This window comes from Puma concolor, chromosome A2 (assembly GCF_028749965.1).
Source record: "Puma concolor isolate L17-30 chromosome A2, mPumCon1.1.hap2, whole genome shotgun sequence".
NCBI classification, from domain to species: Eukaryota; Metazoa; Chordata; class Mammalia; order Carnivora; family Felidae; genus Puma; species Puma concolor.
Genome location: NC_141668.1, coordinates 164,175,134 through 164,190,066, shown reverse-complemented (window position 1 = coordinate 164,190,066; position 14,933 = coordinate 164,175,134). Strand labels below are relative to the sequence as shown.

At 54.2% G+C, this 14,933-nt stretch overlaps 1 protein-coding gene across 4 annotated transcripts in view; it reads left to right on the top strand.

The window, feature by feature from the left end:
* PDE4A (phosphodiesterase 4A) overlaps positions 1-14,933 on the top strand; it is a 38,009-nt gene that overhangs the window by 5,915 nt on the left and 17,161 nt on the right. The window contains exon 1 of one of the 4 annotated variants that reach the window (XM_086699115.1): positions 9,408-9,760. The exons of 2 other annotated variants lie outside the window; for them this stretch is intronic. In XM_086699115.1, the coding sequence (XP_086555241.1) occupies positions 9,525-9,760 (236 nt within the window). In that variant the 5' untranslated portion in view covers positions 9,408-9,524. Of the gene's footprint in view, positions 1-9,407; positions 9,761-10,847; positions 11,239-14,933 lie in introns of those variants that run through there. One more of the 4 variants, XM_086699111.1, reaches the window with a different exon arrangement.

The following is a 14,933-nucleotide window of genomic DNA, read 5'->3' as shown; positions in this document are numbered from 1 at the left end:
CCCTAGTCTCTGGGCTGCTGACTCTCTGGGGACAGTAGCTGAGTGGTAACAATCATCATTATCTTAGTGGCATCTATCTTGTAATGGCTCACTCTTGGGCTCCATGCTGGGGACTTTCCTACACATCTCTTCCTCTCCAGTGCCTCATCAGGTATTCCTGCTGGACACACGGAGGCCCGGAGGGGCAAAGTCCCTTCTCCTTCTTGCCCAGGCTCACACAACCAGGAAATGGCAAAGCCGAGATCCCAACACCCATCTGTCTGATGCCTGGGGTCCTGGCACAACAAGTGTCTTGCCCTCTCTGAGCCTCAGTTTCCCTGTCTGTTAAGTAGGGCTTTGGCACTGCTCTGTGGGAGGGGGGTGTTTGAGAGTTCTGTGCGAATGGGGATGTGTGTAAAGGACTGCACACAGTGAGTGCTCCGTAGATAGTCGCTCAGGGACCTGCACTCAGGGGAGGAGGTGGGGCCTGGGTAGACCTTGCCCCTTCAGGGTGGGAAGGAAAAACAGGAACCTCAAGTACAGGTTTCTGTTTCTCTGTGGGCCTGTGTAGCCTGCAGTGGTTGTGGCCTTGGTGCCAGTGTCCTCCCCCCACCCCTGGGCGGAAGGAGAAAGGGGAAACTAAGAGGCCGCCAGTGGGAACCTGGCTCCTTAGAATTGGCTTTCTGCCAGCCTGTGTCTCCAGAAAGGGGGTTCCCTGAGTGCGCACAGGGCGTTCCAGTGCTACCCACGTTGCAGTTCATGCAGCCACCAAAAACGGGATCCAGACAGCCCTCCGGACTTGAGTCACAGGAACCCTCAGGGAGAGGGCACTGCCCCCCATCGGAGATGGCATCCACAACCCCCCTCCAGACCTGGGGATGCATGAGCCTGTGCTCCTGGCGCCCTGCGGGGCTGAGTCACGGCACCACCACGATCTGTCAAGAGGCAGATGGAGCTGGAGGAAGAGAAAGACTCTGTTGATGGTGGGGGCGGAGGGGGGGAAACTTGCCTGAATTGGGGGCGGGGCCAACAAACCGACCCCCCCCAGCCCCACCCCCGTGCCCTTCTGTACCCCCAAACTCTCCCCGCCGAGGGAGGGCGCTGCAGCGCCCCTGGGAGAGGTTGAAGCAGCTGGACTGGGGTCACCCTCTAGCCCGTGGCCTCTGTCTCCACTTGGGTCCTCGCCTGCCCTCATCTCTGGCTCTCCCTTATCCCTGGCGGTGGCCTGGGAGCGGGTCCCTCCTCGCGCCCCTCCCTCCGTGCGCCCTCTGCTGGATGATGAGAAAGGCACAGGCTGAGTGTGCTTTCCGAGTCCGGACCTGCCTGTGGGACTCCAGTCCCCGCGCAGAACAAAGTCGCCGCCGCCGCCACTACCGAGTGCCCCAGGTTATTATATCATGCTTATCGAGCGCCCCAGAGAGTGGGCGCCAGGCCGGCCGACCGACCGCAGGCTTCGGGTGAGGTCCTCGCCCTCCCCGGGCGGGACCAGGCGGCAATCCCCATCCAGCCGAGCGCGGTGGAGACGGCCGCCTGGCGGATGCAGAGGAATTTGGCGGAGAAGTTGAAGACGCGAAGTCTTCTCCGGGCTCACCTACGGGCTGGCCCAGGCCGGGGCCTCCAACCTGCGTGTTAACTCCCGGTGTCTTTGGCGCTCTATTCCTGCCGAGGAAACTGAGAGAAGTGACTTGGCCAAGGTCACACAGTGAGGAAGGGCAGACTTGGGGTTAAAAGACCCAGGACTCCTGGACTCCAGCTTGGTGGCTAAGAATCGGATTGTAGCCCTGCCCACTGACTCGCTGTGGGACGGGGGCCCATGATCATGCCTCCCTGCGCCTCAGTTTCTTCCTTACTAAGCCTTTGTGGATAAGATCTGCCGGTCCCCAGGGCTGTGGTAAGGCCGAGATGGCCGCCGTTGGGGCTGGGCAGCCAGGAGCTGGGCTTTTGAGAACTGGCTCCCAACGTCTGCAGGGAAAAAGGGGGGCATCCTCTAAGTACAATCCTGGGCCCTGGCTGCAAGGGCATCCCCTCTTTCACCAGCCACAGAATGACTGCGGGCTCTGAGTAGCAGGTAGGGCTTTGGGCCTGGGGGAACTGCAAACTGACCAGGTGAGGACAGAGTTTTGGGGGGCACTGAGCCCACTGTCTTCACTCCTGAGTAAGAGCTCGCCCTTGACTTGCTGTGTGACCCGAGGACAGGATTTCACCTGTCCGAGCCTCATTTTCCTCATGTGGCCATCCATTCCACAGACACTGACTGCACATCTTCAGGCAGTAGCAAAGAATGAAATAGACCCTGTCCCTGTTGTCCTGGAGTTCTCAGGCTAGTGGGTGAGGAAGAAATAACAAATAAAGGCCTATAATAGTTCCAGATGATGCCACGTGGGACGTGAAGAGAAGAGGGATCCTGGGGTCAGGGAAGGCCTGGCTGAAGAGGTCACGTTTGAGCAGAGACCTAAATGGAGTGGCAGAGGAGGCTCGGTGAGCCTGAGGGAAGAAGGTGACAAGCAGAGGGAACAGGCAGTTCAAAGGTCCTGGGGTAGGAGCATGTCTGTTATGTTCTAGGAAAAGTAGAGAGGCAGGTGTGGCTGGGCAGAGTGAGCAAAGGGTGAGTGGAAGGAAATGAGGCAAGGAGGTGCCAGGGCAGCTCACGTAGGGCTTCACAGGCTATGGTCAAGGTTGGCTTTAGGGTTCAGTTTATCTCTGACTTGCTAGGAAGGGACAAAGCTCACTGAGCTGGAAACAGACTGAACCGTGAAGGGCCTGTGTAGCCTAGTGACTAAAATCCCAGTCTCTGGAGTCAGACAACAGGGTCCGGGTGACCCTGGCCGAGTCACTTCCCCTTCCCGTGCTTCAGGCTCCCCATCTCTGAAATGGGCCTGTTCGGAATGCTATTTCCAAAGTGTGGCCTGAGGAATCAGCAAAACAGTGCAGGAAAACCTGAGGGCAGGAGCCTAAGAATGCTCTTCCTTTCTGTTTGTGCCTGGACCAAGAGGTCTCAGTGGCCAGAACAAGGGTCTTAGTGGGTTTAGAGCAGGAGTTTTCACCTGAGGGCAGTTCTGGCCTCCAGGGGACATGTGGAAAATGGCTGGAGACATTTTAGTTTAATGACTGGAGAGAGGTGCTACAGGGCATTATCTGGTGCCCAATGTCAATAGTGCCAAGACTGGGACACCCTGCATTCCCAACGAGGTGATATTACCTCCAAGGGGGTGAAAGTTGGTTCTTGGGTGGGTATACATAAATCTTACATTTATGTACAAAGCCCAAATATACGCATAGGACATAAACAGATACACAGTACAGGCATACCTTGCTTTGTTACCACACTTTTTGTTATTTTTTTAATGTTTTTTATTTATTTTGAGACAGAGAGAGACAGAGCATGAGCAGGGAAGGGGCAGAGAGAGAGGGAGACACAGCATCGGAAACAGGCTCCAGGCTCCGAGCCATCAGCCCAGAGCCTGACGCGGGGCTCGAACTCACGGACCGCGAGATCGTGACCTGGCTGAAGTCGGACGCTTAACCGACTGCGCCACCCAGGCGCCCCTAACTGCACTTTTTAAAGTTTATTTATTGAAGTTTATTTATTTTGAGAGAGAGAGAGAGAACATGCATGCAAGTGGGAGAGGGGTGGAGAGAGAGAGGGAGTGAGAGTGAGAATCCCGTGCAGGGCTCGAACTCATGAACTGACGTGAACTCATGAACTCGAACTCGAACTCATGAACTGACCTGAGCCAAAGTCAGATGCTTACCTGACTGATCCACCCAGGTACCCCAGGTTATTCATTTTGAGAGAGAGAGAGAGAGGTTGGAGGAGGGGGCAGAGAGAGAGGGAGAGAGAATCCCAAGCAGGCTCTGCACTGATAGTGCAGAGCCTGATGTGGGACTCGAACTCAGGAACTGCGAGATCATGACCTGAGCTGAAATCAAGAGTCAAACACTCAACCGACTGAGCCACCCAAGCTCCCCAGAGATGCTGCATTTTTTGCATGCAGTATCTCGTTTCTGTGTGTCCCATTTCGGTAGTTCTTGCAATGTTTCCAAACTTTTTCATCATTATTATTAGATTTATTCTGGTCCTCTGTGATCCATCTGCTGTTACTAGAGTAACCACTTGGGGGCGCCACGAACCGCACCCATAAGAGACCGCAGACTTCCTCGATGAAAGTCAGTGTGGGATCTGACTGCTCCCCCGACCAACTGTTGCCCAGTGTCTCCCTTTCCTTGGGCCTCCCTCTTCCCTAAGACATAGTAATTTTGAAATTAGGCCAAAATTAGTCACCCTGATGGCCTTTCAGTGTTCAAGTGAAACAGTCACACCTATCTCTCACTTCAAATCAAAAGCCAGAACTGATGAAGCTTCGTGAGGAAGGAGTGTTGCAAGCTGACGTAGGCTGAAAGCTAGGCCCCTTGTACCAGACAGTGAGCCTCATTGTGAATGCAAACGACAAGTTCTTGGAGGAAGTTAAAGGTGCCACTCCAGCGAGCACAGGAATGATAAGAAAGAAAAACAACATTATTGCTGACTTGGGAGCAAGTTTTAGGGGTCAAGACAGAAGATCAAACTAGCCACAACATTCCCCTTAAGCCAAAGCCTCATCCAGAGCAAGGCCCTCACTCTCTTCCGTTCTGTGGAGGCTGAAAGAGGTGAGAAAGCGGCAGAAGGCGAGTTTGAAGCTAGTGGAGGTTGGTTCATGAAGTTTAACGACATAAGCTGTCTCTATAACATCAAAGACGGAGGTGAGGCCGCAAGTGCCGATGTAGAAGCTGCAGAAAGCCATCCAGAAAGATCTAGCTAAGCTGATCAATGGTGGCTACACTAAAGAACACATTTTCTCTTTTTTTTTTCAATATATTTTTAAAAATATTTATTGGTTTTTGAGAGAGAGAGACAGACAGCACACGCCAGGGAGGGGCAGACAGAGAGAGAGAGAGAGAGAGAGAGAGAGAGAGAGAGAGAGAGAAAGACAGGCTCCAGGCTCTGAGCTGTCAGCACAGAGCCTGACACGGGGCTCGAACTCTGATCAGGCAGATCATGACCTGAGCTGAAGTCAAATGCTTAACCGACTGAGCCATCCGGGCGCCCCCACAACACATTTTCAGTGTAGACAAAGCAGCCTTCTATCGGAAGATGCCATGTAGGACTTTCATAGCTAGAGAGGAGAAGTCAATGCCTGGCTTCAAAGTTTCAAAGGGCTCTCTTGTTAAAGGCAAATGGAGCTGGTGACTTTAAGTGAAAACCAGTGCTCATTTACCATTCTGAAAATCCTAGGGCCCTTAAGAATGATTCCAATGATTCTCTGTCTGTGCTCTGTAAATGGAACAACAAAGCCCAGATGACAGCACATCTATTTACAACGTGGTTTTACTGAATAATTTAAACCCACTGTTGAGACCTACTGCTCAAAAAAAAAAAAAAAGTTTCCTTTCAAAATATTACTGCTCATTGACCATGCACCTGGCCAGCCATGAGCTCTGATGGAGACGTACAATGAGATCAATGTTGTTTTCATGCCGGCTGAGGCAACATCCATTCTGCAGCCCACAGATTGAGGAGTAATTTTGACTCTCAAGTCTTCCTATTTAAGAAATCCATTTTGTAGAGCTATGGATGCCACAGAAAGTGACTCCTCTGATAGATCTGGGCAAAATAAATTGAAAGCCTTCTGGAAAGGCTTCGCCATTCTAGATGCCACTATGAACATTCTGGTTCATGGGAAGAGGTCAGAATATCAGGTGCAGGAGCCTGAAAGAAGCTGATTCCAACCCTTGTGGATGACTGTGAGGGGTTCAAGACTTCAGTGGGGGGAGCGCCTGGGTGGCTCAGTCAGTTAAGCATCTGACTTCGGCTCAGGTCATGATCTCGCGGTCCATGGGTTTGAGCCCCGCGTCAGGCTCTGTGCTGATGGCTCAGAGCCTGGAGCCTGCTTCAGATTCTGTGTCTTTCTCTGCCCTTCCCCTGCTCGTGCTTTGTCTCTGTCTCTCAAGAATAAATAAATATTAAAAAAAAAATTTTTTTTAAGAAGAAAAGACTTCAGTGGAGGAAGTCACTGCAGGTGTGGTGGGAATCAGAAATGGAGCCTGAGGATAGGATTGCCTCACTTCAATCTCATGATCCAACTTGAACGGAAGAGGAGTCGCTTCTTATTGGATGAGCAAAGAATGTGGTTTCTTGAGATGGCATCTACTCCTAGGGAAGATGCTGTGAAGGTTGTTGCAATGACCAGGTTTTAGAATACTATGTAAAGTTTGTTGATAAAACAGCAGCAGGGTTTGAGAGGATTGACTTCCATTTTGAAAAAAGTTCTAGGGGCTCCTGGGTGGCTCAGTCAGTTAAGTGACCAGGTCTTGATTTTGGCTCAGGTCATGATCTTAACGTTTCGTGAGTTCGAGCCCTGCATCGGGCTCCATGCTGACACTGCAGAGCCTGTTTGGGATTCTCTCTCTCCCTCTCTGCCCCTTTTAGCCCCTCTCTCTCTCAAAATAAATAAATAAAGTTAAAAAAAAAAAAAAGAAAGTCATTCTACAGTGGGTAAAGCGCAGCATTACGTGATCCAGAGAACTGACTCCTAAAAAGAAGACTCGATCAATGTGGCAACTTCATTGTTTCCTTATTTTAAGAAATTACCACAACCATCCTGATCTCTCAGCAGCCATCAACATCAAGGCAAGACCCTGCACCAGCAAAAGGATGTACTCGCTGAAAGCTGGGATGATGGTTAGCGTTTTTTAGCAACAAAGTATTTTTCAATTAGGGTACGTACATTTTTTTGTAGACGTAACGCACACTTAGTAGACTACAGTGTAGTATAAACATAACTTTTACACGCACTGGGAAACCACAAAATTCATTTGGCTTGCTTTATTGTGATGTTCACTTTATTGCAATGGTCTGGAACTGAACCCACAATATCTCTTGAGTTATGCCTGTGTATCGGTGGCTTTAATATTTCATAGAGAAGGCAGTTTAGGAGTTGGGACTGTCTAAGCAGGCTATTCCTTGGGGGGAGGGGGCAATAATGAAATAAAGGGTGGCAAACACTGGTCTCGAGCCTGGCTCAGACGCTCATTGGTTGTGTGACCTCGAGCAGGTTGTTTCTCGTCAAGACTCAGTTTTCCCATCTGTAAAATAGGAACAACAATATATCACTTTGCAGGTATTTAATGAGGATTAAATAAGATCATAGCTAGAGGTACTAAATGCCCAGGAGGCATTCTGAAGATTAGCTGCTATCGTCACCATCATCATCATCATCATCATCTGTATCCTCTTTTTTTTTTTTAATTTTTTAATGTTTATTTATTTTGGAGAGAGACAGAATGTGAGCGGGGGAGGGGCAGAGAGAGGAGGAGACACAGACTCCGAAGCTGGATCCAGGCTCCGAGCTGTCAGCACAACCCGAGGCGGGGCTCGAACTCACGAACTGCGAGATCATGACCAGAGGCAAAGCCGGATGCTCAACCGACTGAGCCACCCAGGCACCCCCATATCCTCTTTTTTTTAATAAGAATTTATTTTTTTTAAACGCTTATTATTTTGCGAATGTGAGAGACAGAGCGTGAACAGGGGAGGGGCGGAGAGAGAGGGAGACACAGAATCTGAAGCAGGCTCCAGGCTCTGAGCTGTCAGCACAGAGCCCAACACGGGGCTCGAACCCACAAATCAAGAGATCATGACCTGAGCCAAAGTCGGGCGCTCAACCAACTGAGCCACCCAGGCACCCCTGTATCATCTTGCTAGTACGGTGGCTTGTGCATTATAAGCTCTCTGTAAATGTTTTGTCAGATAATCATAGCTGACATTCAGTGAGTGTTTACTATGTCCAAACACTTTTCTGAGGCTTTTTTTTTTTTTTTAATTGTACATCCATGAGATGCATAGTATTATTATGCCAATTTACAGTTGGGAAAACTGAGGCTCAGTGAAATGAAGTGGCTGGCCCAAAGTCAAATGACTAAGTGCCAGAGGCCAGACTCAAGCCTAGGTCAGCCAGTTCTGGGGCCCATGACAACAGAGCCAAAAGGTAGAGAGAGAAAGGTATTCATAGAGGCATGGCCCTAAAATAGAGATTCGTTCTGTTTTTCTTTCCCACTTCCCTAACCCCAAAGGGCCGCAGACAGGTTGGGGGAGTCTCTGGAATTATAACCAGCTGGCTAACTTTGTTCAAGAATCTTCACTTCAGTCTCCATTTCCTCATTTGTGAAAGGGGCGAACATGTGCCCAACAGAGTCACAGTGGTTGGGCAGGCAGAGCCACCGAAGGGACTCCAGAAAGTTCCTATCTGTTTGTACTGCTCTGCCGAGGGGAGGTTCGGCTTCTTGGGGCACCTCGTGAGCTGTGGAGGGCCCCAGTTCTAAGGGGCCTCAGAGATCCGAAGGGGTGGGAGGACGGGGTGGGGGGGCGGCAGATCTTAGGAGCCTCTAGGGGCTTGTAAACTCACTCAGCTTCTGTGTCTCAGAAGCTGTGGGGGGCATTCTGGAGGTGTCCCCAAGGATTGTGGGTTTATCTTGGTTTGGGGAGATAGCCTAGGGATATAGGACTGTCTTAGGAACTATGGAGGGATCTGGTTGTGGCCCTGGGGTCTATGGATTTTGATGGCAGCTACATGGTTATATGGGAGCACTCTTTGAGTCTGAAGACACCCCTGAGGTTATTTTGGTGTCTCTGAACTTGTGGGGGCATCTCCGGGATGCTGCCGAGCCACTCAGGGATTGAGGGGGACATCCGAGAGACTGTGGAAGCCATCTTAGGGTCTGTGAGGGACCTCAGAATTTGGGGGGCCCTCATGCAGACTGTGGGAATGCTCGGTGGCTGTGGGAAATTCTAGGGGTACTCTGGGGGCCTCTGCATGACTCAGGGATGGTGGGGGTGCTCTAAGAGATTTTGGAGACTTCTGAGGAAACCTGGTGATGGTCCTGGGATCTGAAGGAGTTTCATTTGTGGGTGTGTTCTGAGATTCTTAGGGTGCCCCTGGAGTTTGTGGGGATATATCAGTAACAATGAGGACATCAGTAAGGGACATTTGGGAAGCTATGGGATTCTCCCAGGGTGTATGGGGCCTCTCAGCGCATCTCTGGCTTTTGGGGGGGCACTCAGGGATTTGGGGGTACCTCTGGATTGTGTGAGGACAACTCAGGGATGGTTGGGACATTCTCTGGAATTTTGGAGACATCTGAAAGACCTTGGGGATGCCCCTGAGGTTAGTGAGGGCCACAGCGGTTTGTGAGAACACTCCAGGGATTTGCGGGGGGGGCACCCCCGATGTTTGTAGAGGCGCTTCCGGCGACTGTAAGCACCTTAAGGGGACTGCGGGGAGGGCCCTGCGGTCTGAGGGGTGTCCCTCGGCAGCCGTGTGGGCGCCCCAGGCCCGCCCCGCCCCAGGGGCGGCCCCAGAGCGAAGCCGGAAGGGCCGAGGCGGCCCGGCGGGGTGGGGCCCGTGGGCCCCAGGGCTGGGCGGCCGGCCTGCGTGGGCTGCCCGGGGCAGGCGGGCGGCGCTGCTCCCCAGCGCCCGCTGAGGCGGGGCTGCCCCGCGCCCCCTGTGGTTATGGCGCGGCCGCAAGGCCTGGGCCGCATCCCCGAGCTGCAGCTGGCGGCCTTCCCGGCGGTGGCGGCGGCCGAGGACGAGGCGTTCCTGCCTGAGCCCCCGGCCCCGCGCGCACCCCGCCGCCCGCGTTCGCCGCCCTCGTCGCCCGTCTTCTTTGCCAACCCGTCCCCAACTTTCCGCCGGCGTCTTCGGCTTCTCCGCAGCCATCAGGATTTTGGCCGCCAGGCGTGGGCTGGGTAAGTGCGCGCCAGCGGCGGTGGGTTCGAATCTCCCTTGGCCACCCGGCAGGCCAGGTCTGGGGTTCCTAGCGGGCTCTCCGCAGTCTAACTTCCCCTCGTCCGTCCCAGGACAGCGATAAAAATCATCCCTGCCCTCCAGGGTTGCCGTGGAGACCTCTGATAGGGCATGCAGTTCTCAATAAACGTGAAGTTCCTCCCACTACCTTGGCGGACCTCAGTCTGCAGTCAGGCTTTGGACGAGTGAGGCCAACCTGCCATCCAACCGCGATCTGGGGACACGTGTTCGATTCTGCTAAGCCTCAGTGTAAAGGCCTGTGAAATGGGGCCAGCGCTGCCATCTGGGGGTTGCCTTGCCAGGAGGCTCGGCGATGTTACCGGGTGCACCGGGCACAGAGGGCAAATGCACTTTCTCTTCCTGGCCAGACTCGGGGTGGGATGCGGGGGGCTAGAAGCTTGCGGGCGAGGAGCCCGGAGACACATCCGGTCTGGCTTCCCAGTGTCCGTTTAGCTTGGAAACCGAGGTTGACAGCCCAGAGGTGGGCACGGGCTGGCTCTGGGGGCTCTTCCAGAGCCAGGAGAGGGTCCCCTGGTTACCCCCTTGCCTCCCTACTCTCCGCATGCACTTGTTTGGGACCTGAGGTCCGAGACATAGTGGGAGAGGACACCGCCCGGACAGGCTCAGAGTCTGGACCCAGGGAAGAGATTGGCGAGGGGAGAGGAGAGGAGGAGGGGTCGGGAGCCCAGCGTGGAGCCGCGGAGGGTGTGTGTGTTGGGGGGAGAAATCAGTGCCTCTCCCCGGGTTTCTCTCTGTGTCCCTGTCTCCACTTCTGTCTTTCCTGTTTCTGTTCCTCCCCCTTCCCCGCATCCGTCGTCCCTCCCCTGGGTTTTTGTCACCGGACCCCGCACTCCGCCGCCGGCGCGGGCGAGTCTCTTTCCCCCTGGGGCGCGCTGCGTTCAGAGGGCTCCAGCGGGCCCAGCTCGACGTCATTCGGGAGGGAGGCGGGGCCAGGGACAAGGCGTGGCGGGGGTTGGGGGGGGGGGCCGGGGCCGGAGCCCAGGAATCGGGAGCCTGCCCCCCCTCCACCGCAGGCCCGGGGGGAGGGGGGCAAGTGGGAAGTGTGCACAGAGTTCCACAGGAGAAGGCAGGAGCGGAGCCCTCCCAGGCGCTGGGGACCCGGAGACACCCGATCGCCCAGGGCCCGTCCCTGGGGGGGTCACCGGGAGGGCGGGTGTGGAGGCGGTGCCGCTGGTGGCCACAGACACCTCGGGCCTGTGAACAGTGAACGCCACACCACCGTGCCGCTGTCCTCATGCTCGCCCCGACAGCGTTTGGCACCCATGCGCTCGGGTACAGCGCCTCGGGCAAGGCCCCGGCCCCCTGACCTGACACTGCCCCCCGCGGGCCCTGAGTCCCTGGCCCACTTCTCCTTCAGCGACGAGGACACCTGTTGGCACCCTCCAGGCAGACCTGTCAGGTGGGTGGCCTGGGGCCAATTCCCTCCTTTGCCACTGAGGGCTCTGGCTGGGGGGGGGCGGGGGGGGGGGGTAGAGGGTGCCCAGTGGGCCTTGGGGAGTCCCCAAAGTGGCTTCCAGGGTCTGCCTGCAGCCCCACCCCCTTCTCCAGCCCCCAAATTCTTAGTGCTGCTGTCGGCTTCCTGCAGGTGATAGCCCTCAAAAGGAGTGCTAGGTCCTGCCCCCTTCCTATTTGAGATGGGATCCCTTCACCCTGTTTGTGCCCCTAAACCTGGGTCTCTGGCACTCATGCTGGTACCAACTATGGGTGTCCAGCGTCACCTGGGCTCCACTCCCAGGCCACCGGCCTGGAGCCAGGTCCCTCTGGCCCTGCTCTGCTCAGTGCCTCCAGTCTTACCCACCCCCTCCTTGCTGGGGCTGCCAGGCTGAAAACCAAGCTGGGGTGGGGGAGGGGGGCAGCTCCTGCTGGAACTCCTGGGGGTTATTTAGAATCAACTGGACAGTGCTGGAGCAGAGAAAATTCTCAGGGTACGCCCGCCTCGTTCTCGCTCCCCTCTACCAAATCTTCAGAAGACACAAACACAGACGCACCCACCCACCCACACACAGGGTAATCGGGGGTCTGTGTTTACTGTGCAAGGCGTGGGTCTCTGAGGCGGTGGGGACACAAAGAGAATCTCACAGTTGACCCATGGGGGCCACAGAAACCCTGGCTTTGCACAGTCAGTCTCGCGTTACAGGAACGCACTCTCCCCGCAGCACACACGCAGGCCTGGTTCCCACCTGCACACAGCCACACGCGGGAGCACACACTCAGGAGGCAGGGACAGTCGTGGCACATGTGTGGCACACAGGTACACTCTTACAAGGTCACACAAACTCCTAGACACACACACAGATCTGTGCAGGCACCGTGGACACTCGGACCCCATGGACACACCCGGACATACAAATCCACGCAGAGATCTATACACACACAGGTGCCCTGAGCACACATACACCCTGACCCACACATGCACAGACCCTCTGTGCACACCCGGCCCTACAAACGGCCATGTCACCTGGCACCATGCGCCTGCCCTCAACCTCCGTATGACCTTCACAAAGCAAATGCCAGGCCTTTCCATAAAGGCTGCCTGGCGCCTCCTACGAGGGAGTCAGGTGCAGTGGGGCAGGGAGCCCGGGGAGGCGCCAGGCCTGCCCGGGGAGATCGACGGACACAGGCTGATTGAGCGTCCAGGTTTGTAGCCTGGCGGCTCAGGTTTAAGTCCTTCTAGTACTAGTCAAGTGGTTCTTTCCTGTCTGCACCTCAGTTTACTTCTCTTGGAAATGGAGCATTGGTACACGTCCAGGCAGAGCACAGCGCCTAGCACATGGCACTTAATGGCAGTTGGCTGCTTTTGTTGTTGTTATGATTTTTACCAACTGGGACCCGTCTCCGTTCCCTGCCATCCCCCTCCCAGCTTGTTGTTGCCCATTGGCCCCTGCAGCGGAAACTCTCTGAAGCCTTGGTCTGCCCCTGGGCTGCACAGTCCTCTGGAGGCCCAATGTGATGCAGGCCTAGGGGCCCCGGAGGCGTGGAGGCAAGTGGCAAGTTCAACCGGAGAAGGCCACCAAGTGGTCACCTGTCTGAAAGGCAGGTTATCTCCCTTATGATGGAGTGTCTGGGCATGTGGCTGTGGTGTCAAGGCCTGTTGGCTACCCTCGACTCCGCTTAATGGCCTAGGGTCCTGCCGGGACATGATTGGAGCAGCCTCCAGCCTGACTTTGGGCCACCCTGAGCAGTGTCAGACAAGGGAAGGGTGACTCCACATAGCACCGGCGTGCCATCCTGGAGGGTAGGTGAGACCCCAGGCCCACATACACCCACCCTCAGCCTGCAGTTCAACAGGCCCAATGCCCTCCCCTCTGCCCTTCCGAAGCCCGGGGGACATCAGCTCCTGGAAGCACAAACAGCAGGGCCCCAGGGAGGCTCTTCTCATCGTGGCCTCTGGGCTCCTGCTTACGTGAGCGGAGCCCCTGGGGCTACAGTATCTGATGCCGGTCGGGCCCACTCTGGGACTTGGGTCTCACCTTCCCTAAACTGTCTTCAGTGTCTGGGGCCAGGGTAGGGTCCTCAGTACGTAAGTATGTTCCTGTCTCCTCCCCCGTGGGACTCAGTAGAGCCAAAAAATCCAGGCTGTGCCCGGGGAGACAGGACGTGGTTCTCAGGCAGCGAGGCCACCAACCCCTTACCATCCCTCTGTGCCCCACTCTCCCCTGTTGCGCTGGGATGTGAACACAACTCACAGAGGTGGTGGGGGACACAACTGTGTTCGGGTGTATAAAGCACTCTGACAATGCCAGGCACACGGCCAATATTCGGGAAGCATCTTGTTAATATTGCTATATACCTAAAAGGATCTAACCTAGTACCTGGTACACAGCAGGTGCTCAGTAAGTGAGCATTACCATCAAAGGCCCAAGTTCATGGTCTAAGAATTTTCCATCTTAAGGTTTTTTTTTTTTAATTTACTTTTTAAAAATGAACATATAGTAAAATTCACCTTTTTAAAAAAAATATTTTTGAGAGAGGGAGAGAGCACAAGTGGGGGAGGGGCAGAGAGAGAGAGAGAGAGAGAGAGAGAGAGAGAGAGAGAATCTGAAGCAGGCTCCAGGCTCTAAGCTGTCAGTGCAGAGCCCAATGCCGGGCCCGGACCCACCATGAACCGTGAGATCGTGACCTGGGCCGAAGTCGGTTGCTCAACCGACTGAGCCACCCAGGCGCCCCAAATTCACTCCTTTTGTCTACATCGTATGAGTGTCTTTTATTGTAGTAAAATCTACATAACATAAACTTATCCACTTGACCATTTCTTGAGTGTGCATTTCAGTGTCATTAAGTATACTGACATTGTCGTGCAACTGTCACCACAACCCATCACCACCTTCCCAAACCGCCGCTCTATAACTAGTAAGGTAAGGAAAGGACGCTGGAGTTGTTTCCAGCTCTTGGCTCTTTTGAATGACGCTGCTCTGAACATTGGCGTACAAATATCTGCTTGAGTCCTGCTTTTGATTCTTAGTGTTTAGTATTTCAATTCTGCGTGTGTACCCAGAAGTAGAATTCCTGGATCACACGGTAATTCTATACTTAAGTTTTTAAGGACCGTCTTCTATAGTAACCGCACCATTTCATGTTCCCACCTGCAATACAAGTATTGCCGTTTCTCCACATCCTCACCAACACTGGTTATTTTACCCTTGTTTTTTCACGATTTTACTCTTTTTAAGTTTTAGTTATTTTGACAGAGAGAGAGAGAGAGCATACGAATAGGGGAGGAGGGGGAGAGAGGGAAGGAAGGAGAGAGAGAGCGAGAATCCCGACGTGGGACTCTAACCCACGAACCATGAGATCATGACCTGAGCTGAGGCTGGATGCCCAACCGACTGAGCCACGCAGGTGCCCCAAAGTTTGTTTTTATTTTTTTTTAATTTATTTTTTTTTTAATTTTTTTTTTAACGTTTATTTTTGAGACAGAGAGAGACAGAGCATGAACAGGGGAGGGTCAGAGAGAGAGGGAGACACAGAATCGGAAACAGGCTCCAGGCTCTGAGCCATCAGCCCAGAGCCCGACACAGGGCTCGAACTCACGGACTGTGAGCTCATGACCTGAGCCGAAGTCGGACGCTTAACCAACTGAGCCACCCAGGCGCC